Source organism: Podarcis tiliguerta (genome assembly GCF_965153285.1).
Source record: "Podarcis tiliguerta genome assembly, chromosome: 4".
Classification (NCBI taxonomy): Eukaryota; Metazoa; Chordata; class Lepidosauria; order Squamata; family Lacertidae; genus Podarcis; species Podarcis tiliguerta.
Window position 1 is genome coordinate 13381255 of NC_139537.1, and position 25348 is coordinate 13406602.

The following is a 25348-nucleotide window of genomic DNA, read 5'->3' on the forward strand; positions in this document are numbered from 1 at the left end:
TGACTGATACGCTTTTGCAGCGCATAATTCAAAGCTTCCAAAAATATTTGGCACAATCGAAAGATTGAGTAATGTTATTTTGTCCTCAAACCGCAAATACTTGACTACAAGAAAATCTAATTTCTAGAACCAGCATCAAATTGATTTTCTTGTAAGTCAACCTGATATGTCCCAACAACTGGAGAGCCCTCCCCAAAGCATTTATCTTTTTCAAATCCACAACAGTAGAATTTCCACATAGCAGTAATGCTCATGAAAAGTGAAGTCTTGTGAGCTGCAGAGTACAAATTTCCCCCTAAGCCTAGAGAGAGGAATATGCAACCTTCCAATCATCTGTGTGCCCCCTTTCTGTGGCCTTCCAGCCAGCAGCCCACACTGCCCAATTGCCACAATCCTGGTTGCATCATGGAGCACGTGGGCAAAGTCGTAAAGATGAACAAGATGTGGGGGCTCAACTCTGACTTTGTTCTGTGCAAAATGCGCATAAGTCAGAGATCACAAAATCCTGTTTCTTCTACAAGTTCCAGGTTCAGACAGCAGCTTCCTTCCAACTTGGGTAGGGGGCTGTTACATTAAATGGAACTATTGCAATGGGTAAAATGATCAAGCCAGGATCAAATGCCTCTCCACCTGTCCCGTGGTCCTGGCCTGGATCAATGTCCTCCATGGCTTTTTATAATAATAATAATGATGATTTTTAAAATCCCATTCATGTGAATATTCATTTAATGTAATGTTTAGTGTGGTTCTGAGGCTACCTAGTGAATTCATGGGAAAGGAGAGATTTGAAAAAGGGATTTCCTGGTTCGCAATTCAATCTCTTAGCTGTGTTAGCTCTCCCTAGAACAAAGGTCTTGCCTTTATTTGTACAGGATCTTTAAGTACTTTTATGTTTTTTATTCTTTTTTGCTTCACACTTATAAGCATTGTAAAAGAATTTATTTTGCACTGCACAAAAGAAGAAATAGCTATAGAACATTCTGCACATTTTGGTGGAAGTAGATCATTTATGTGTTTGGTATGCAAAAAGCAACTTGGTGGTTAATACTGATGCAGGGCTCCGTTTTTGTGTGTTTATTTTCCAGATGCAAACATGGGCCAAGGCACAGATGCTGTAAGCATTATGAAGATAATTGCATCTCATATTGTGTTAAAGTGAGTGGAAAAAAATAACATAATTCACCATTAGAAAACTATTTAAAACTATTACTTAGATATAAAACGTTGATGTAAGTCACAAATATGGATGCAGGGGAAAAAAATGTGTGGTCCACGTTTTTAGCAAACTGAGCTAATTTGTACCTCCCAGCTTCATACAGTGGTACCTTGGGTTAAGAACTTAATTCGTTCTGGAGGTCCGTTCTTAACCTGAAACTGTTCTTAACCTGAGGTACCACTTTAAATGGAACTTTAAATGGGGCCTCCTGCTGCCACTGTGCCGCCGCCGCACAATTTCTGTTCTTAACCTGAGGTAATATTTCTGGGTTAGCGGAGTCTGTAACCTGAAGCGTCTGTAACCCGAGGTACCCTGTATAAGGATTGGAGCACAATTATCTTCCTGATTTTGCACTTCTTCAAATTTTACAGTACAGTTCTTGCCAAAATGCCTTATAAAAGTTCATATTTTAAGATAGGATACGTTTACCAGCGGGAAGGTAAACGGCGTTCCGTGTGCTGCGCTGGCTCACCAGATGCAGCTTGTCATGCTGGCCACGTGACCCGGAAGTGTCTGCGGACAGCGCTGCCTCCCGGCCTATAGAGTGAGATGAGCGTACAACCCTAGAGTCTGGCAAGACTGGCCCGTACAGGCAGGGGTACCTTTACCTTTTTACTTTTATAAGTGCATGCACTGAGATAAAGTAATCAGTACCAAAATGTGTATTTGAATGCATAAATATGTATTTCATCACAAAATACATATTTAGTGACAAAAAGCACATGTAATTATATATTTAAGTACCTTTTAAAATACGAATTTCATACTTTAAAAAAATCTATCTGCAGATTAATGTGGAGATGGACAGAACAGACTTACAAATAAGCATACACAGTAGAATTGACACAGACCAGAAATAAGAGTGATCCATCCATCTCTAGTCACAAAAAGATTATGGAAACATTTTCCTGCTCTGGGTCCTATTTGTATATGCATGCACACATGTGCCCGGAAAAATGTAGTAGTGGTTTCTGGATTTCTATCAATTGCAGCATTCAGGGCAGAGGGGAGTTTGGAGAGCACAAAGTGTGAAAAGTGCATCTTCTTTGGGTGATGCCGTGTTCCTCTTTGGTGTCTGTGCTGTATTATCTACAAGGAAACATCAAGATTGTGCATTTTATCCTTTCATGGTCTATTCCATTTATGTGAACGACTTGCTTTATTAAAACAATAGTTTTTAATTACTATTGTTGTGTGGTTGGAACAGGCACACGAGCTTCATAAATGATAGGGGACAGATGGTTCGGTGCAGAGTAAGGTGATAATAATAATAATAACAATAATAATAATAATAATAATAATAATAATGATGATGTTATTATTTATACCCCACCCAGGGTTTCTGGACTGCCAGTCTCCCCACTTCCAGACCCCTGGTGATATTTCACCCCCCTCCCCCCTGAACTTGTTCTAAGAGTTTCTTCACACTGTATCTTCCCAGTTCTTTAGCAATACCCTCCCAGAGAATGGGCCTTTCCGTGGCTACTAGCCACAGTAAATGAATAACATATTCAGTATAGCACTGAATGCTGGGTGCTGAGGACAAACAGCACACTTTCATTCTCTGTTCACAAGTGCTCAGAGTCAGTTGGCTGGCTGCTGTTGCAGACAGAGTGCTGGATTTTTCATGCGATTCTGCAGGGCAACCCTTGTGTTCTTTTAGAAAAGCATTTTAAAAAAGAGACATGCAACGGGCAAAGGGGATCTCAAAGCTCCCAAAAGTGAAGCCTTCTGCGCCGTCTTTTACATAACCGACTCATTGAAAAGGTTCTTCAGTAGATGCCTGTGTCTCTTTACGCGTTAACCACCGTCGCTGGTGTTCATTTAGTGCCTGTGGTAAGCTGCTAAAGTGAGTGAAAAGCGAGGCTCTGAGAGCCTTGTCCGATTTAATTGCGCGCAGAACCGTGTAACAGATCGCACTTGCAGCCGTTCCCTCAACTCAAGTACCAGGAATGTGCTGTTCTCAACAGAGGCAGCACTCATACAGCTGTGCCTCCCTGGCACATTGGAGTAGTTTTTTTTTGGACTCTCCGAGCCTACGAATGTATTTTAAGGGTAATGGGAGAAAGTTCACAGTTGTTGCACGAAGGAAGGGCGGTCCGTGTCCATTGATATGAACTATCCTCTCCCAGAATACGATCGGTCTGGGTTTTCTTTCCCTTGGAAGAGTAGGAACTGTGCGGGGAGATTGTTTTGGCTGCAGTTAGACTGGCACAGGTGGGAGCACCTGCTCACATTTCCTTTGGTAGGACTCCAGCTCATTTTGGTTTTGCGTTTGAGAAGCGACATGTACGGGGCGAAGCAGCTTTTCGGGAAGTGTCTGCTGTTTTATAGGCCAGGATATTTCTCCCCTTCAGATTTCCGTAGTAAATTGTTATGGCTCTCCAGCAACAAGTGTGAAGAACAGCACGTGAAAGAGAAGGTGCAGCTTGACAGTCTGCATATTTTGACTCGGCCTCCTGCATGGTACTGGTCTGCTTTCCGCAGCTGCCATGTGTCAGTGTCCTGAAGTGCATTGCAGCCAGCTGGTTAGCAGCGTGACCCAAGCCAGTGAAGCTGTTTTAAGCACAGATTTGGGTTGCCACAGAGACATAAGTACAGCTTTCAGTTCTGTATCAAACATATAACAAAACTTGCAGGATAACTGGGATAGAAATTGCAAATTTAATGGACGCGTCTTTGGCACACAGACAGAATGAAACTCCATTCTGTGTGTTTGGATACCACACTAAGAATTGACACATAAGCAGGCACACAGCTACAGTGGAGATTATGGGCTGGTAAAAGGTAAAGGACCTCTGAACGGCTACACCCAGTCAAAGGCAACTATGGGGTTGCGGCGCTCATCTCACTTTCAGGTCGAGGGAGCCGATGTTTGTCCACAGACAGCTTTCTGGGTCATGTGGCCAGCATAACTAACCCGCTTCTGGCACAATGGGACACCATCACGGAAACCAGAGCACACAGAAACACAGTTTACCTTCCCGTCGCAGCGGTACCGATTTATCTACTTGCACTGGCGTGCTTTCGAACTGCTAGGTTGGCAGGAGCAGGGACAGAGCAATGGGAGCTCACCCCCTCGCAGGGATTTGAACCGCCGACCTTCTGTGGTTTAGACCACAGCACCACCCACGTCCCTTATGGGCTTGTTAGTCAGCTCATCACTAAAGACCTTGGTTTTACACCATGTTTTAGACCAAGCTTACCCATTCTATTGCCCTTCAGATGTGTTAGTATAAAATCCCAATCAACTCGGGCCAGCATGGGCAAACACATATTTTAAATACATTTTAAAAGTGTAATTTCTGCTTTCTAAAGTTTTCCCTGGGTGGTGGTGATTTAAACTTAATTCTGTTGTTCCCAGTTGTATAGGGAAAAGCTGATTACCTTCAGATTTTTATTTCTAGTTATTTAACCATTTGCATACCGCTTGATCATAAAAACCTGTAAGCGGTTGATCTCTTTTTTTAATTACTCACTAAACATTCTTGGTTGTCAGGGGAGACAATCAATAAGAGAGGCTGTTGATGGTTTGAGTTACTTATAAATCTGTGCATTGACTCAAGTCCTGCACAAGACATAAAGTCTTCCACTTGAAGAGTCTTAGCTGGTTTCAATTTCACTGTACATGCATATTTCAAGTAATGACCGCCGTCATAGCTATCAATGCTCACTGGCCCATTTAATCGCACCCAAAATTCTTATACACTGAGCCAGTAAAATGATATTCACACAGCAATCAGCACTATAAATATATCAACGAGATTTTTTCTTAAATGATATATTTAAAATAGAAAGGAGCCTCCCTCGCTAGTAGTAGACATCGGTTTCCTAAGAAGTCAGTGCCAAATGTTCAGCAGGCAAGTTGAGCAGACATTCATCTGTTTAGGTGAACTACCTATTAACTTGAATGGTAGTTTGCTGATGCAGGATTCAAGTTTCCAGGTAAAGTGTAAACTGGATAGCCTGCCTTTTCCGTGTGATACAGCAAACTGCATCAGATTTCTCTCAAGTTTCTCATCCCTTTTGGTAGCTGGTGAAGTCATTATCCTGTCAATTGTTTGATCTTGGTTAAGGAATATAGAGAAACTGGCCTAAGGACAACTTGTGCCTCCTTTCTTTTAGAGAACAAATACCCCTTTCCTCCTAGCCAGGTTTCTTTTAATTCTTATACCAGCATTGATGTTGTCCATGCCTGAGGTTGTCTATACTTAGGTTTCTGCTTAGCCTATGATTTGCAGCTGGGACGGTAGATGAGAAACCTCTGTAATCTACTCCGTAGGCTTGTCCAGCTCGATTTCGAATTTGTAGAAGTTCCTTGGTTTTACATTACAGAAGCCGGCCAGACTAAAGTGGAACAAACACTTTTGAACATTGTTGCCTGGCCTCGGTTTCATGTGATCATGTTTTATATCACTTAAACAGAAGCAAAGTCCTGCTATTTTGATAATTTCTTCTGAGCTCAGTACACGTGCTTTGAGATTTTTGAGAGAGCCCCCAGTATTGTTGAGCTTTTCCTAAGGATGTCTCTGGACAAAATCAGCAGGAGCTGTCTTCTAAGAAAGAACATACGTGGTTTTGTAATTTTCATTATGACAGGGTTGTGGCTCCCCCCCTCCCCGCAAAGTCTGGGAAGGATGGCTGCCAATAGCTTGACCTATTTGTTAGACGTACCTTTCCTGCCAAACAGCTTGTCTTCCTATCGTCATACCTGCTTGTGTATTGCTGTTGTCTGGTTTCCCCACAAAGTGGGCACAATCGGCCACAGGAAAATGGAGATAGTGCTGATGTGGTTAATTCCAGCTTGAGGGCTCTCCATAGGCCTCTGGTTGGTCACTGTTAATGAACTAGATGGACCTTTGCTCTGCTCTTTCAGGGCTCCTCCTATGTCCATATGTCTTCCCTGGACAAAATGCACTTAACAAATAAATTCTCCTAATTCAAAAGTGGCCAATACAGTGGTACCCCAGGTTACATGCGCTTCAGGTTACATACACTTCAGGTTACAGACTCCGCTAGCCCAGAAATAGTGCTTCAGGTTAAGAACTTTGCTTCAGGATGAGAACAGAAATCATGCTCCGGCGTCGCGGCGGCAGCAGGAGGCCCTATTAGCTAAAGTGGTGCTTCAGTTTTAAGAACAGTTTCAGGTTAAGTATGGACCTCTGGAACGAATTAAGTACTTAACTTGAGGTACTACTGTACTCAAAATTCATCAGTCTTGGACCAACAGATGACACAGTCAGTTATTGCACATTAGACATTTCAAGAGCCTAGTCTAGAGAAGTGGGATGTTCACTCAGGGAATAATAATAAAAAAATGAATATAGAGCAGGGGTAGTCATTGTGGTGCCTTCCAGCCCAAGCCAGCATGGCCATAGAATAGAATCATAGAATCATAGAATCATAGAATCATAGAGTTGGAAGAGACTACAAGGGCCATCGAGTCCAACCCCCTGCCAAGCAGGAAACACCATCAGAGCACTCCTGACATATGGTTGTCAAGCCTCTGCTTAAAGACCTCCAAAGAAGGAGACTCCACCACACTCCTTGGCAGCAAATTCCACTGTCGAACAGCTCTTACTGTCAGGAAGTTCTTCCTAATGTTTAGGTGGAATCTTCTTTCTTGTAGTTTGGATCCATTGCTCCATGTCCGCTTCTCTGGAGCAGCAGAAAACAACCTTTCTCCCTCCTCTATGTGACATCCTTTTATATATTTGAACATGGCTATCATATCACCCCTTAACCTCCTCTTCTCCAGGCTAAACATGCCCAGCTCCCTTAGCCGTTCTTCATAAGGCATCGTTTCCAGGCCTTTGACCATTTTGGTTGCCCTCTCTGGACACGTTCCAGTTTGTCAGTGTCCTTCTTGAACTGTGGTGCCCAGAACTGGACACAGTACTCCAGGTGAGGTCTGACCAGAGCAGAATACAGTGGCACTATTACTTCCCTTGATCTAGATGCTATACTCCTATTGATGCAGCCCAGAATTGCATTGGCTTTTTTAGCTGCCGCGTCACACTGTTGGCTCATGTCAAGTTTGTGGTCAACCAAGACTCCTAGATCCTTTTCACATGTACTGCTCTCAAGCCAGGTGTCACCCATCTTGTATTTGTGCCTCTCATTTTTTTGCCCAAGTGCAATACTTTACATTTCTCCCTGTTAAAGTTCATCTTGTTTGTTTTGGCCCAGTTCTCTAATCTGTCAAGGTTGTTTTGAAGTGTGATCCTGTCCTCTGGGGTGTTAGCCACCCCTCCCAGTTTGGTGTCATTTGCAAATTTGATCAGGATGTCCTTGAGTCCATCATCCAAGTCGTTGATAAAGATGTTGAATAAGACCGAGCCCAAGACAGAACCCTGTGGCACCCCACTAGTCACTCTTCTCCAGGATGAAGAGGAACCATTGATGAGCACCCTTTGGGTCCGGTCAGTCAGCCAGTTACAAATCCACTGAGTGGTAGCATAGTCAAGACCGCAATGGTCAGGTGTGATGGCAGCTGTAACCCAAAACCTCTGAAGGGCTTCCTCTGATACAGAGGTTTATCTTTGCTTCACTCTTGACATTTTACTGGTGTGCAAGTGACTTTGAATGTTTATAGAGAGCCTCAAAGAATATGGAGGGCTGGTCTCTGAGTTCCTTTTGTGATAGGAAACAGAAGTTCCACCACAAGTTTCCCACTGACCCATCTCTGTTTACGCTGAATTTGCCGCGTGAACAAGGGCAAAGATGTCGCAAATTTCCTTCCCCCTCCAGTAAAATAACAATAACAATGATAATAATGGCAAACAATGGTTGGAGGCAAGGGCACTTTTACATAATGGCTCCAACGCACAAAGTAAGTTTTGCAGGAAGAGGTGGGTGGGAATTGTACGAAGGGGATGTTGATCCCCATGGTGAGAATAATTCACGGGACAAGCTGTGAGCATTCTCCGGACTGGTTTAGTAACCACTGTGGCACTTAGAGGTAACCTTATCCCTGTACCAAACCGCTGGTAAGGTGACATACAATTAATCTGTATGGAAGCTTAGTTTGTGGAACAAATGGGAGTATTGCAAGAGCCTGTTTTGTAAAGGTTAAGAAAGGGAACAAGGGATAAACCTTGGAAGAAAGAGAAAAAGACAAAGCATACATGTAGAAAAGTTGGTGCTAAATACGAAACAGGCAATGCTTAGATCTCATGATCCATGCTGATATCATCATTGTTATGACTACAACCTGTACTGAAAGTGCCATGAGTTTATAGGTTGGCTAGGGGAGCAGATACGTAGGAGAAAATTAGCCAATAAAACGAGTAAGCAGTAAGTCACCCCAGCCTCATTTATGAATGTATTGCACCTTCAGCAATCTGATTTGTTTCCTCTGTTTTGAATATTTACCTAGTACTGAGTTTCAGTGTGAGAAATGGAGTCAGGTTTTTTAAAATATGTCTGTTGAACAGGATTCATCTGCGTGGTGATATTTGCAAGAGTATACATGGAAGAGGGCGGGTGGCGCTGTGGGTTAAAGCCTCAGTGCCTAGGGCTTGCCGATCAAAAGGTCGGCGGTTCGAATCCCCCGGCGGGGTGTGCTCCCGTTGCTCGGTCCCAGCGCCTGCCAACCTAGCAGTTCGAAAGCACTCCCGGGTGCAAGTAGATAAATAGGGACCGCTTACTAGCGGGAAGGTAAACGGCGTTTCCGTGTGCGGCTCTGGCTCGCCAGAGCAGCGATGTCACACTGGCCACGTGACCCGGAAGTGTCTTCGGACAGCGCTGGCCCCCGGCCTCTTGAGTGAGATGGGCGCACAACCCTAGAGTCTGTCAAGACTGGCCCGTACGGGCAGGGGTACCTTTACCTTTACCTTTACATGGAAGAGGTCTTTGAAGCCTTTAATCATTTTTCGAAAACCCGTTTCACAAAGTAATCCTTAGCAGAGAGGGCATATCGGGCCATAAAAGTTGGTTAAAATTACTCTGCTCTTTTATATCTCACGGTAGACTTTCTGCACCTGTGAAATCTTTCATTTGATGCATGAATTAGAATTATAGCTATTGGCACAATATCGAACACAATAAAATTGATTTTGTTGTGTTTCAGCCCCCATTTACAAGCTCTCAACCGGGATGGCTGCAGTTTATTGCAAAACAGAGTGGTCTCAACTAAAATTGTGCTCAGAAGGTGGTGTGCCTCCCAGCACGAAGTTCAAGTTTCTTTGGGAGGAGGGTGAGCTAGGATGCAGCCCTTGTCTCAATTGTATCACTGTGGGTTAGCCTGCTCCCTGATGTGTCAGCTGGAAGACTTTGCTGTGGGAATGCTTTCAAATACAGTGGTGCCTCCAGTGATGGAGCTGGTTCCCAGAGCACACCCAGAAAATACACCTGCTCCTTCTGGGAGAGTGCAACCCCATCCAGGGCAGGCAACTGGCTTGCTTTCTGGATCCAAGAACCATTCACCCACATAGCTTCTATCTTGCCAGGATTCAGACTCATTTATTAGCCCTCGTCCTGCCTCCCCACTGCACCCAGAGGCTGGTCTAAAATTAACTGGCAGTACGTTTAGGAGAGATTACTCAATATGTAATTAACGCAGGGAATCCACTCCTAATATGTGGTGGTGCCTTACAAGGGAGGATAGACAAATCCACGGAGGGTGTGACTCTCAGTTGCTATTTGCCATGATGGTTGGCATTTGAGTGTTCTTAATTCTGGATGCTGAGGACAAGCAACCTTCCCGCTCTTGCCTGTGGGCTTTGCAGAACTTTCTGGCAGGCCACTGTTGAGAAGCTGGACTAGATGGGGCCTTGGTCTGATGCAGCAGGATTTCCCCCCATGTTCTTCGCTTCTGTACTAATGCACCCTGAAGTTGGACTGCACATGGAAACAAACCACATATTGTTAACATTGGCTGAGCAGCTTTAACGGTTCAGTGCATGGATTTCCTTTTGCTTTAGTGCATGCTTCGCAAGACACCTTGCAGAGTGGTTGTTGAAAGAACCCAGGAATTGAATACGCTGGAGATTGAATATAGCTGTCCAGTGCTTGTGTTTTCAGGAAGATCTTTGTTTTCAGAGTTCCCACAGTCTTCCAGATGTTTGAGCGCGAGGCATAAGGCTTTCCCCATCTCATTGTTTCCTTTTCTGTACCATTGGCATGGATTTAAGGAGAAAAATAAATATATTGCACATCTGAATGTTTCTTTTCTCCGTTAAGTTAACATTCCTGAGGGAACCTGCCTTCAAATTAAGTGAAAAAAGAAGGGAGGGAGACACTTGTGCTTATTCATTTGCAGTATTTAGACTCAAGCTACTAACTGAAGTTTTTGATGTGGCATAGAATATATTCCACAAATAATAAAACAAAGAAGAGTTAACCAGGGCAGGGCAAAGGTGTATATGGGTGAGATGCTGGATTTATGTATAAGCTAAACAAGCTATAGCTTAGGGCTCCACTCTCTTGCCCCCCCCCCCAAAAAAAATCTAAAGTAAAAAAACCTGGATGTACATTTCCAAAATACAAAATAAGTTCAACAATTACTTTGATAAAATACATGTTTTGTTATGTGCAAATGGCTCAAGATACCTATTAGGTCCATAAAGTACTATATAGCATATATTCAACACAAAAACAGCGACAATTTGTTGTTGACAAAGGGCAGCTGGACATATAAAGGGCCCCATTACCTTCAGTAGCTTAGGGCCTCATCAAACCTAAATCTGGCTCTGCTGGCACCACAACAGCATGTCTATTTGCCAGGGGGTTGGACTAGATGACCCTCACGGTCCCTTCCAATGCTGAAATTCTATGATTCTATTATCTCAGCTACATTGCTTGACTGTAGCCTACTCTTGCAACAATTCACTTGCCCCAGCATGCAAGGAGGAGAAACACACACACAGTGGAAATGGTATTAACTGGAAATTTTTCAACTGTGGCCTGCGAGTTCCATTAGGGTGACCCATAGAAAGGCTGTGGCACAATAGATCTGTACTCAGCCCTACACTTTGCTTGATGTGATGAGGGAGGACTAAGATGCCCAGCAAGGGGTCCATGAGTCACGCGGCAGCATAGGAGCACAAGTCTTTGGCTCTGCACGAGTCAGCTAACTCAAAGGAGATGTCAGCTGCCAACCTGGGGCTCGGAAATCTCCACAGAGTTGCAATTGGATCTGTGCCAGTGGCAGGACACGCCTGGCACCCAGGGAATTTTGAACACTGCCCCTCACCAGCCCTGGTTCCCTCTCTCCTTGAGTACTTTTGCATGGCTGGGATGTGTCTTTGAACTCTGATAATGCCTCTTGCTTGCCTGGTTTGAGGATAGAGAAGGGGTGTGGGTAGAAAACTATTCTACTGCACAAAGGGAAAAAAAACATGCATTGCTCCGCCCGCTTTTGCCTCTGCCCCCCCTCCACTAGAGACATGTGCCCCCCCACAAAGGTTGCCGAGATGAGCACACGGCCCTCATTCTGAAAAAGATTCCTGCCCCTGCCTTTCCCATAGATCTCTGGCACAGTGTTGTTTTTTTCCAAGGAGTGCTCAGAGGTACGCAGCACCAGCACCTCTTTTTTGTTGTTAAAAAGTGTGGCGCTTGCTGTAACTTCACGGTGAGCACCTATTTTTCTAGGAAAAAAAAGCTCCGATGTCCTGACTCCCATTTTGCAGCTGAATCTCCTAGCCTGGAAATAGCTGTTGGAACAAGCAGGTGTTCTGCCCCTCACCTGCCTTCTTCACTGAACTGTTGCTCATGTTTATTGCAGATGCAGGTAGCACTGGAAAATCAGAAGTGTTAATAAGCCCCCGCCCACTTCCCCAGCAGGCCTCCAGGCCTCGGATGCTCCTACTGCCACTACGACGTTGGAGAAGTAATTCTCTATTTCTTGCCCTGCGTTGTTTTGCTTGTTGTCAGTCTCTCAAGGGCCATCAGCTGACACAAGACGCGAACAGCTGCCATGTTACACCAAAGGGAATGCGCAAAGGAGTGGGTGGTCTACCCTTGGTCTAACGGCCCACTCGACACAGGGAATTTTGGGTTGGGCAGAGAATCAGGCTCAGTCCTCCTGGAGCAGGTGGTTGAATGTCTACAGAGAGCCAGTGGGGCATAATGATTGATTTGTTGGTCTGGCACAGGGTAGATGCAGCCACAGAGGTCACTGGGTGCCCTTCAGATACGGAATCATTGAATTGTAGAGTTGGAAGGGGCTGTGAGGGTCATCTAGTCCAACCCCCAGCGGGGCAGGAATATTCAGGTGGCCCCGTTTGGGGGTTGAACCCATGACTTTCGCCGTTTACCATCCCTCAGCCTAGCCTTCCTTACAGGGTTTATATGAAAATGAAGGTGAGCCCAAAGCTCCTGGGTGAAGGGTTGGGTAAAAATGTAATAAGCTATGGTTGGTCTTCAATTAAATTTCACTCAGAGTAGACCCACTGAAATTAATGAACATGGCCATGCTGGGTTCCTTACTTCTAATGGGTCTACTCTGAGCACAACTTAGTTTGAATACTACCCATAGGGAGAAATTTTACACTCTGAAACCCTTGGGAATGGAAAAAAAGGAGGAAACTAGATGGACCTTTTGATTGTAAGTTGCAAGGTTATGTTTCTATGAATGTTTGCACAGCATACCTTCCCAAGGTTTTGTTTTATAAGCGGGATTTATCTGTGAAGTTCCTGACACGGCTGTTTTTCTTTCATTTGCTCTGCCTCCCTCTCTCTAAATGTCACGTTCTTAATATCTTCTCTAGGGCTTCATTAGGATGTTTAGCGTTGGTTACTTGATCCAGTGTTGCCTTCGGATCCCGTCAGCATTCCGGCATCTGTTTACAAAACCTTCCCGGCTGCTCTCGCTCCTCTACAACAAAGAAAATTTCCAGCTTGGGGCTTTTCTGGGGTCATTTGTCAGTATATACAAAGTAAGTTTCTAAAGTGCTGAAAATTTTAAAAGTTGGAATTTAATTATCCTAAAGTTGCTCTTTTGCAGCAGCAGAAATATTTAACAAGCATCTGTATCATTCTAAGGACTGAGCCACATAACATACCACACATTCATGTGGACCATCTTTTTCCTTTAAAAAATAAATTGCATTAAGGGCACTAATCAGCAAGTTGAATTTGTGTGGGGGGGTGTTTTTTACTAAATGGGGAGCATTTCTATTGAGCGTTAGTAGAATATTGGCTCCTTTGGTCGCAAGTGGGGAGAATCCCCTTGATTTCTGTTTCCTTGACCATGGAGGAATTTTGTAACCACTGCCTGGCGACACTGTTTTGTAACTTAAAAGGGGAAAAAACAAACAAAAAGGAAACAAGCTTAGCTTGAAAGGAGGTGAGGGAGTCAATGTGATGAGCAGTTTTAGAATGCGTCAATGAACTGGGAGTCTGAAAGGCGTGACACATACCGTATTTTTCGTCCCATAGGATGCTCCGTCCCATAGGACGCACCTAGTTTTTTTGGGGGGAAATAAAGGAAATCCCCCCCCTTTATTTCCCCCCCAAAACCAGGTCGGGGAAACCGAACCAGGTTGAGGAACAGCGGGATGGCGGCGCTGCACCTCTCTGCTGTCCCTCGAGCTTGTGGGGCTGGCCGATGTTTTCCCGGCACGGGGGGGCACTCTGCTTCAGGGTGCCCCTCGTGCTGGGCGGCAGGCTGCTATCTGCAGCGTGGGGAGCCCTGCGGGGAATTCCCGCAGGGCTGCCTAGGCTGCGGATGTGTTCCCGAAGCGCCGGGCGCTCCAGGAAGCAGGCTGCTATCCGCAGCCTAGACAGCCCTGTGGGAACTCCCGCAGGGCTGCCTAGGCTGCGGATGTCTTCCTGAAGCCTGGAGAGCAAGAGGGGTCGGTGCGCACTGACCCCTCTCGCTCTCCAAGCTTCAGCGAAAGCCTGCATTCGCCCCATAGGACGCACACACATTTCCCCTTCATTTTTGAAGGGGAAAAAGTGCGTCCTATAGGGCGAAAAATACGGTATTTTGTTTGCAAGACAGAGAGAAATCTTCATTTATTAGTGCAACACAGCACCTACTGCTTGGGGAGGTGTGGTTTCTGCCTTCATTTCTCCTACACTGCTCCAGGTTCTATACAGATATTCTACTCATTTGATTATGGCAGATCACATCGTTCTACTCTTGAGCAACCCACTAGACTCTGGGAGCAACCACACCACTCGAGGCTATATATAAATGACGCTATAGCCAAGCAAACTTTCAGGTTTACCTGTATGCTCACTCTTTCTAAGGCCAATGTGTTGGGAAACTGTACGTGCAGCTACTCACACAGAGTCACTTAAGGTTTGGCAGACAGCCAGAAGGCAATCTGAAGGAGTAAGTCTGCCTGGTGATAACAGACATGGAGACAGCTCCCTGATTGGTCAAGCTCTCTCAAGGGAGTGATAATTAATGGCCTACTAACTGGAATGTGTTAGTTCGTGAGTTCAGTATTTCAGTGTTCAGGAGTTCAGAGTTCTGTGTGTCAGTGTAGGAGTTGTGAGTCGTGTCAGAGAGAGCTAGCAAAAGATCCGTGTTCTGTTCCTGTAAATAGTCCACTGTATATAATAAACACCTAACTACAAGTTCCTGGTTCCTGCTTCGTCTATCCTGTCTGCAGCCAAGTTGCCAATCACTTCCGTGGTTTCTGCGTTTACTCTGCTAGGTCTGGCTAAGGTCCTGCAACTAGTCAGAAAGTTTGCAAAACACCAAATAGGTTTTGCCAATAGAATGCACTTTGGAACTTTTCCTCTAGAAAGCCTTTTCCTCTAGGCTCTCTTGTATACCTTCTAGGACCCTAAAAGTGCTGGTGGCAGAATTCTGAATTGTACTCTTCAAGACTGTAGATTGCAAGGCAGGGGATTTCTTACTTTTTAATGCTCTCCCATGTAATTAGCTCCCTGCGTATATGAAGCTAGCACATCAGAGAGATGAGTCTCTTTCCCTGAAGCACCAGTTTACTACATGCAGAGAGCGTTTTCCACTAGCATTAATATGAACCCCCCCCCCCCGAAGCAGTTCACTCCAGAATTCTTACCACCCCGTTCCAAATAATGTGCCGAATGTCTGGAAGCAATTCCTTCCTATTGTCAGTTTTCAATCAGCCAAGTAGTATATTGACTCAGGTGAGGAGCAGTTTGGGTGTAATGTATAGAAAGGAAAGAAATGATATTTTGAAAAACAAAGAGGCTGTGTATATATGAACAATTTCAGATTTGGCGGAGGCTTTGTCCTTGTTTCAGAATGACCTTCTAGTCTATCTCCAAATACCATGTTGAGATTACTTTATAAATCATCATGCTGAGCAGCTACTAAGTGTTCATCAAGAGCCAGAGCCGTAATCAGAGGGTTTAAGTTGACTTGATTAAATTTTTAAGATATAATTGAGTGCTTTGTTACTAGATTATACCTCTAACAAGGTTGATGTGATTATCCTCAAAACACAGGGTACAAGCTGCTTCCTGCGCTGGGTACGGAACCTGGATGATGAACTGCATGCACTTATTGCAGGTATACCTCCATGTTTCTCCATGGCAGTGGCCCACTTGCCCAGGGCTAGAACTTTCCATGTATTTGCCTACCCGCTAGAGAGATGCTGGTTTGGAACCTCAGCCCTCTGCTTCCTTGTTTCATATGGTTTTGTCGATTTTGGGATGGGAGCAGTGAGGAAGCCTCCGTTGGAGATCAGCTTAGTTCCCGAGATGTTGTAAGAATTGGCCATGAACAGTGTCAGGGACAGAATGTTTGCAACATGTCCAGCTTCTGTCAGCAAAGAAAAAACCCCTTAGCCCTGCCTTTGGGCATCCAAACTCATCTTCCTGGCCACTGTGTGAATTTTGATTGTGGACTGTGTTGGTCTCTGGTCTGATCCTGCTGGACTCCTAAGCTCTGTTATCCCTTATTTGGATCATTGTTGCTACAGAATTTCATGTAGCACACGGTACAAAATGTGACCGATTTGTTTCTTGTTCATCCAGGATCCTTGGCAGGAATGTCAATGATGTTCTACAAAAGTACTACTATCTCTATGTACCTGGCTTCCAAACTAGTAGAGGTAAGCGTATTGCAGCTTTGTTTGTGTGTGTGTGTAAAACAATCGGGAGGAAGAAAATTCTGAGCACATCTACTCCTTCGTAGCGGTTTGGAGCCAGTGGGTCTGTTACACCCACATCTGACCTGCATTTTTTCGTTTTAGGAAGGCGGAGCTCTGTGTGGATGGGCAACAGAACAAGGATACCCTACATAGCAACATAATAATAATAATAATAATAATAATAATAATAATAATAATGGAAAAGGCACAGACCAGCAGGTGCAGGATGCTTCTTTGAGAACAGCAACCTGAGTGCAATGATGTTTGTATGCTTGCTTTGTTGCTGAGCTGGTATATCTTGTATTTTAAGCTAAAAGGTTGCTTCCACATGTTAAGCTTTCCCTTGAGGAAAAGCAGCTCCGACCGAAATAACACCAGGAATCAGCTTGGAAGGATAGCATTTCATGCATCTGTTGGCTTTTCCCTTTTGTATCTTTTCACTTCACTAAATGATGAGGTCTACTGGTTCCAGACTTGCTGTGTAATATTGCACCGCACAGCGGCTGCTTATTCTCTCCGGAGTTTACCCCAGGGCACTAGGACGCTGGTGAAAGCAGAATCTCTGCATGAATTGCCATGTCATGGCGGCCAAAAACTAGCCAACCAATGAGGGACGCATTGCTTAGGAGGAGAAATGGTGAGGATAAAAATAAGCTTCCATTGTTTTCTTTAAAAGCAAAAAAAAGAATGCTTCGAAAGAGCATACCATTTCAAGTAGCTTTTAGAGGGCTGATTAGTTACTGCTCTAAGAAAGGAAGGAAGGAAGGAGAAAGAAAGAATAGGACGGAGTTATATTGCTTGGACCTAAAATATCCTCTAATGCAATATGATGTTAGGCAGCTGTTTACACTAGAAATACCCGTATTTTTACGTCCCCATGTATAAGACGACCCCCATTTTTTTGAGTCCCAAATTAAGAAATAAATATTTTAAACATTCCGTGTAGAAGACGACTCCCAATTTTAAACTTTAAAAAACATAGTCTTATACACGGAAAAACATTTTAAACTGGGGAAAACATAGTCTTATACACGGAAAAACATTTTAAACTGGGGAAAACATAGTCTTATACACGGAAAAATACGATAAGTAGCAAAACTGCAAACATGTAAGTACTGCCCCATATCATTCCTAGAATTTATTCCTACTCCTGCTGCAACTGATCGTGTCGTCTTAGTACGGTTCCCCTCTTCCTCACTCAGTTCCATGCTAAAAAGAGATGCATTATAAGCTAGGCAAAATCATTTAGGTAGTCTACAATACAGGTTTCCTTGTCACAGAATTTGGACATTTCCCCCAGCATTCTGGAGACTCTGTAAAAATTTAGGCCAGATTGGGATTTAGGTTTGGCACCACCTGGTGGTCAATAGGCAGCACTGCATGTTTGCAAAAAAAAAAAAAATGAAATAATGAAAAAATGAAAAAATGAAAACAGGAAGCTACCCTCTTAGCTCCTCCCTTCTCCTTCCTTCTTCACTTTCCCAATTTGCCTCGCAGAAATTGGTCCTTTCTTCCTTCGACACCTGGCATTCTAGGAGCAGGAAGGCATAAAGTGGAAGCAGTGGCCGCTCTCGGCTCCACTGCATCTCTTGCCTTTGTAAGAATACTTTGCTTTGTGTTTCTTTCATTTAACAGGCCATGTATTTCAAAGGCATCGAAGCCGGAAAGGTCCCTTATTTTCCCCATGCCGACAGTATCATCTACGCTGTGTCCACAGCCATCTGCTTCCAGGCAGTAAGTGTTCAATCTTTAGTTGGAAGCTGCTCGATGTGTGTCTGAATCAATGAATCACAGTTGAGTAAAAATATTTAGAAGCAAGGAGGCAGTTTGACCCCGCGTACAAAGGTTGGTAGCCTCCTTCCTGTGTTTCCCAATAGCAAGATTGCCAGAGCTTTTTTTATGCTATTAGACGAGAAGACTTGCTGAGGCTTTCAGGGGTAGAGTGTGTGTTCCCGGAACATGTAGCCGCAGCTGTCTGCTGACTTGAGCAGCCAGTGGACTTGAACCCATTCCTTCCTTTGTGTGACGTTAAAGCTGTGGCTGGTGGGACTGTTCTTCTGATTATTTTATTATTACGCTGTCTGTTGTTATGTTTTTTATTATGTCTTTATTACATTTTTTTATTATGGATGCTCCGTAAAATGTGTTCTTTAGTGTTGTACACTACCCTGGGATCTTTTGATAAAGCGCGGTATATAAATTGAAATAAGAATATGGTTAAATTCAGATTTTGTTGTTGTAGGCCGTGATGGAAGTTCAAAACTTGAGACCTTCATATTGGAAATTTCTATTACGGCTAACAAGGGGAAGGTAAGTAACCAGCAGTGATTTTAATAGAGCAGTTGCAGATTGCGGTTCTGTGAGAAGTTTGGTACTGTTTCTTGGGAGAAAAGTCGATAGTCTGCTAAGTGAGGCCATCAGAAAGAAGAACCACCCCAAAGTGTCTTACTGGCTGTATATTAAAAATATAGGATAGTTGCGGTCAGGAAAGCACCATTCCCTTTGAATTTCCCTGGTTTCTGCTTGTATCTCAAGGTTTCATTTCCATGTCTATTGCCAACAATGTTTCTTAATTCAGGATTAAGAATGGATATTTGCATTTGCACAGCATCACAGATCCTGTGATATGTGGAGTGTAAACATGCATACATATCTGTGGTTGTGTCTTTATTCTAACTTAAAAGGCCATCTGCATTGGCGCTTCTGGAAGATAATTTCCATTCTGACTTCTTTTAAAAAAACAGTCAACTACTTACACAAATACACCATAACGCTAAAGCAATCAATTGAAAATCGTGTCATATCTGACAGGCTTCGCTCTTTGATTTGCAGTGATTAGGGTAGAATGCTGTTTGCGTGCAATGCCCCAAGTTTTAAATTAAAAGGAAGGGACAGGGTGGGTAGCTTATCTGAACACAGACATAAGTTAAAAATGGAGATAAATAAAAAGAGAAGAAGGCAAACAGGGAAGGAGAAATCTCAAGCTACCCAGGAACACTGTAATTGTTAATGCATTGGACTTAACACTTGGTATCACATTGCCACACTTCCTTTAGCCAGAAGGAGGAGCTACAGAATGGAGAAGAGGAGAAAGAAAGGGATTTGTTTGACACAGGACACATGAGTGTGCACCACATTGCAAGCTATAACTGACAGAGTAACGAGCCACACGAAAAGGGGTTGTTGTGAATATATTGTCAGTCTGCAAAAGATTTTGCTACGTTAGTCCTCAGAAGAGACAATATCCAAAAGTTCTCTGGCCACCAGAGATTAGTCCATTAAAGGAGTTCATTTGAACCATTTAAGACATTGGAGTTCTTGTAAACACTCAAAAGCTTTTATAAAGTAAATAAAAGTTACTTTCTGGCCCGTGTATCTAGTATGGGGGAGTTTTTAGTTTGGCCTATCAGATAGATATATTGATATATAGATAGATTTGTTTTGGTCATGTTTCCTTTCATAGATCCATAATTTCAGACTCCGTTTTCAATAAAACAAAGGCAGCCGCAATTCCGTGAGTTTTCATGACTTATTTCAGCAGCGAATGCTTTGCAGGAACCGAGTTTCATTCAGAATCAGAGTTGCCTTATGCTCCCAAGTGATGCAGTGTGCTAAACTGTCGCCTTGTATTTTCCAGGTTTGCTGTCATGAACAGGAAAGTTTTGGATGTATTTGGTACTGAAGCATCTATGCATTTCAAGGACTTCGTACCTGCGCTTGACCCAAGACATACAGTGGCTCCACCAGAGAGGCCCGTTGAGCGCTCTTGGTAGTGAGACGTTAGCCTGGGACGAAGTCTGGCTGATGTTTGTGCTGAGAAGTTAAATTAACTTTAACAGTCAAATAGACCGAAGAGGGCTTGTGTTCCACTTCAGTATTGTTTCAGTGAGTTGCGTTATCTTACCAATCAAAACGTTGCTAAAGCACCGTAGCGAGATTGCGGCTTTTAATTCTGCCGCTCCCTTAGTAGAAAGTGTCTCTGGATCACTGTGGCTGGTTGACGCAACCTGGTAGATTTTTGACAGAATTATATATCAATGGATTAATATATCAAAAAAAGATCGGGGGTGGTTGGGTGGGTTAAAGTACGTGAATGTACTTAAAATAAAGATAACACCATTTTGAAAACAATTCATTTTAATTCATTCTGGTAGATAACTTAATAACGATATTTTTACATTTAGAAAATGAAAGGGACATTGGAGATATAATGTCTGAATTCTATAAATTTTATTTTGAAAGTCAGATTTTAGTGGGGAATGTTTTCTCTGTTCCAGATAGATGGTTAAAAACAAACAAAACTTTGTTACTGGAAAATGTTTAAAGAGCCAATGTACCATATTTATGACTGTACTGTTTATATCCAGCTTTGGCTTTGAAAAAGCCCCCCCCCCCCCCGCGCCTCTTCCCTTAAGTCAAATTGCATACCTCGAAAGCTGCCGAGAGATTAAAAAAAAAAAATAGTGGGCATTTAGGCCTGAGTAATGTAGTTCTTCAGATATGTGTATGAATAACTAGAAAGGACAAGACCACCACAGAATGGAATGTAGTATTGTTCTTCAGGTTTTGAGCTGAGTCTCACAAGATATACTAGATGGTTTGAAGAGCAAAAAATTGAAAACCTATATACAAGAGACTTAAGAAGATGATTGTGCCCTTGAATATGGAATTGACTTGATTTTTGTAAGCTTCCGTGCTATGTCAGTAATCCAGTGGCCTTCCAAAGGAGTCAAAACCCCAAAGTTTGAAAGGTGAAGCAAAACAGATTGAATTTTTTTTTGAGAACATTGATGCTGTTTGCTTCTACAGATTTTGTTCTTTTTTTAAAAAAAAAGTGTAGCCGACATACAAGAGCCATATTACAAGTATGTTAAATTTAGGGCAAGCTGGTCATTGCTCGAAATCCACTGCCGCTCTTTCCCTGTCTGATCCCTGTGGAACCTTGATGTCCAGATTCCATTTCTATGATCAATTCAGTTGGGTGCGGGCTGCAGTGAAGGAGCCTTTGGGTGGAAAAGACATTGTGCTTAGAGTCGTCTGATTTGTCAGAAGCCGAAATGTCTGTGCTTCGAAAAACATCAGAAAGATTAGAGATACTGTTCAGATTCTTCTTTAATTGCTGCAGAGTTGTCGTTTTTCCAGCTGTGTGTGTATTTGTGCACATGAAAATGACCTAACAGAATAATTTCCAATATAAGAGTGAAATTATATTTCCAAAGAACAGCAGTAGCATAATATCTCTTTAAAACATCCCAGGGAGCAAGCAGTATTTTGAGTTTGTGAAAACTTTCCTTCAAGCTGGTTATAAAGTGCAACACTGGAAGAAAAATATGATTAAAAAGCCTGCAGTTTTAGGTACTCTTGATTTTGGCTTTTTGTTTTTTTTTTTTTAAAAAGCCAGCAAGTTCTTTTTTCCTATTTCTTCTTAAAATTTAACATCGTACCCAATGAATTTTTCTGGTGAACTCAAAAAGCACACTCACTGTGTCACGAACTATTTAATTTTAGTTAAAACAAATAAAGGTATTATGCTACCATTGCTGTTTGATTTTTTTTTTTTTAATGGACCAATATATTTGCCTCCGTTTATTTTCTGCTCTAGCACATAAACTTGCACGTTGGCCTTTTAAGTGAGTGATGGTCATACTTGTTACATATTGTTGGGTTTTCCTCATGCACTAAATTTTATATCAGGATTGCCAAACGAATCCATAGCTTCCCTCTGAGGTAGGGGAGAAGTATGATTAACTAACACAGCACCGATGAGTGAACCGCTACTGCTGCCGAATGATTGTCAGAAGTGTCTTTGAAGAACGAAAACATCAACAGCTGGCTACACAAAACTTTTTTGCATACCTGCAAGAGATGATTAACAAATCCCCTGACCGGGATACCAGTGGCGGAAAATTTATTTGGTAAAGACTCTGGAAAGAATACAGGCATTGAACTCAGGGACATTATGCCATATAATATAACAAAAAGACAACCCCAAAAGAAGAGAAACCCCTTGGAAGTGAAAGTGGTCTCCACAACCAACAGTAGTCCCATTGTCTTGACTATTCCATGTAATTCCATGAATAGAAAAGCTCTGGTATGGGTCAAGAACTTAACTTATAGGGCTTAGAGCAGGTGGTTGCAGTACACAGAACCAACCATGCACTTGGAGCTATATTGACACTATTTCCTGCCCCAAAGTACCAAACCATCCAGACCTTCGTGTGTGAAACTTGGTCTTCCTCCTTGTATGGGCAGCCTATGCCCAGAGGCCTCAAGTCTCTGGTGCCATGCAGTGGTTGACAAGCCACCAGAAGCTCGCACTTCCTGCTCTCCAGAGTACGAGGGGCCCAGGGTCATGCCTGATGTTACCAAGAGCTGAGTGCTTGGCCCTTGCTTCTTCTCCAGGACAACGTGAGAAGATCAAGGAAGGAGGCTCCAGAGCAGATGGAGATGGTTTGATCGAAAGACTTTGAGTGAGGATGGTTCCAGGGAAGCATTTGTGATAACCATGAAAATGGCTCAGCAACCAGTGCGTGCCCAGGCGTCTTGAATGCCCGCAGTGGTTCTGAGCTTCGTGGTGGAGCTAACTTGGCAGCAAAGAGTGCGGAAGGGGGAAGGCAACTCAGCAACCAGGCTGAGCGTCAAGCCTTGGAGGTACATGGACAGCAAGGGAGAGATTCACCCATCAGAATATGGTAGTCAGATTTTTGGACCATATCTAGGTCTCTTATCTCATTAGTTTGAACACCTTACTGGGCATTTTGGCTTACGGGTCTATAACGTGTTTTTCTATTTCAGACGAGATCTTTTTATACACCTTTGTTCACAACCAAACTTACTGTAATTGTGCCATGGCATCCAAAGTGGTATAGTTTGGCTCAGACCACTGAACCACCTCTGTCTCTGTACTGGCTTGACATCCTCTGTCAGACTGAAATTGCCTCGTAACAGAATGTTCCCCCCCAGTTTTACTTAAGCAGAATTGTGTTACGAGTGGCAAATTGACTGTCCCTTTGCAACCCCCAGAAGACAAACCAGCAAGACCTGATGATCTCGTTCACCACTAGAAGCTGTTCATTGAGGCTGTGCCAAATTTTCACGAGGCCTGAGATTTTTCTTTTTTGCAGTGAAAACTGGCATTTCATGGGTCATTACGTTTTGACTGAAGGAACAGCATTCCTGGAGGAGGAGGCGGAGTTACTCTTCACTGCAAAACTACCGTCCCTCAAGTTCACTTGTCCAAAGCACTGGTCAAGGGAGAAGGAGATGATCCATACTTTTCTGGACATTACTTTAAAGGACTCCTTCCACAGTAATATGCACAAAGTGTGAACCTCCTTCTCCTCCCTTTTTCTGAGAAGCAAACTCAAAAACAGAGGCCGATCTCCCCCCCCCCCCCAGTTCAACCAAAATGCTGTCCACATGATTCATGTATAAGGATCAGTAACTTGGAGGTCAGATTCAAACACAGAAGGAAGGAAGCTGCCATGAATGTTTGCAGGAAGCAGAGAGAGAGGGGAGGCACAAGAGCATTGCGTCTTCTTCTCTGTAGACTTCCTGGTCTTTTAAGAAGGCAAGGGATACTAAGTCCCCTCAACAGATGAATGCACATCCATCACTTTGGGCCAGACCTAGCAGTGTGGGGAGAAGCACAACTCACACTTCCTCTTTCACCTCTTTATTTGAACACCAGAAATAGAATCATAGAATTGGAAGAATGGTAGAAAAATAGGGTTGGAAAGGGATCATGAGGGTCATCTATTTCAATCCCCTTGCAGGGCACAACTCTCAGCTGAATCATCCATGACAGGTGACCATTCAATCTCTGCTTTAACAAGGAAGGAGAGTCTACCACCTCCTGAGGGAGACCATTCCACCATTGAATAGTTCTTCCTGTCTGACTGTTCTTCCTGATGTTTATTCCAAGTTTCTCCAAAATCTGTGGGACTTGGCTTAGGATCCAGGGTAATGAGTGTGGGGCATTTTGAGTTTTTCTTCATTAGGATGAAATGGTGAGTTAGGGACTCCGTGGGAGCTCTTATCTCAAACGGCTTCCGCCATTCCTCTTGTCCTCTGTGATTCATATTTCTTGGTGATCATGGTTTTTGTGTAATGATACATTCTAAAAATATGTTTTAAGGAGCCTGTGATTTTAACTGGAACGGTTGGAAGTAAACAGTGAGCCTTGCCCCCTCTCATCTCTGATTATTAAAACATTTCCTTACTGGACAAGTTGCAATGCTTTGATTGATTTAACAGAATAAAATTATTTGATGGAACCTGTTATCAGACGCCAGGCTTTCTGACCTAAAGCTTGAAGAGACCATTTTGTCGAAATAATCATACAGAAAAATCTGTTAAATGCACACACACACTGCTGATACTACAAGTATCCACAAGAACACCTTTCATGCATGTGGTGAGGGACCTTTCACACTGAACTTGTGGGTGCAGAGTGGATGACTCCAAAACAACAGCACAGGGCGCGGCCATGAGACCATAAATGTGTGAGGGGGGTTCACCACTACTGAAAGCAGATTAAATGGCCACAAAACCCTTACGTGATCATTAGAACCTTGTTGGCGTGGGCTGCTTTGGGAGGGAGAGCCAGACAGAAATCAAATCTATCAATAAAATTGCCAACTCTGGCTGTTCTCATGGGCTCTGGCAGCTTCCTGTGTTCCTTCAGCAAGATCAGGGACCTCTGGAATGAAACTCAACTTGGGACAAGTTTGGCTTCATTGCCTGAGGCGAGTTCAGCAGGGCCCACATTGCAGTATTAAAAGCACTGGACCTTCTCCCCCTGCCAAAAACCAGTGCTTGTTACAGCTTGCGATGGCCAACAGCTGACTTGATTTTCAGAGTGCAGTATGATATTAAGCGAGAAATACTTCATCACAAATGTGACAAAGCAACCATACAACACAGCCAGCTGTTACACGTGTTAAAACATTGGGAGGGGGGAGGGGATTCAGTGTTACAACATGTCAGCCTGGAGAGAACTGAATTCAGGACACGAGGACAGAGAAATTTTGCAGAAATTCCTACCTTCCGTACACAGAACGGAATGTGTATTGGAAGAAAACGAACTGCTGAA

The 25348-nt window shown here is 43.5% G+C and overlaps 1 protein-coding gene across 1 annotated transcript in view; it reads left to right on the forward strand.

Moving 5' to 3' along the window:
- TMEM135 (transmembrane protein 135) overlaps window positions 1-24480 on the forward strand; it is a 171497-nt gene extending 147017 nt beyond the window's left edge. The window contains exons 9-15 of the mRNA XM_083436614.1: window positions 1086-1155; window positions 12928-13095; window positions 15608-15671; window positions 16139-16215; window positions 17890-17988; window positions 18497-18564; window positions 19892-24480. Of these exons, the coding sequence (XP_083292740.1) occupies window positions 1086-1155; window positions 12928-13095; window positions 15608-15671; window positions 16139-16215; window positions 17890-17988; window positions 18497-18564; window positions 19892-20027 (682 nt within the window). The 3' untranslated portion in view covers window positions 20028-24480. The remainder of the gene's footprint in view (window positions 1-1085; window positions 1156-12927; window positions 13096-15607; window positions 15672-16138; window positions 16216-17889; window positions 17989-18496; window positions 18565-19891) is intronic.
- Window positions 24481-25348: the final 868 nt, after the last annotated feature.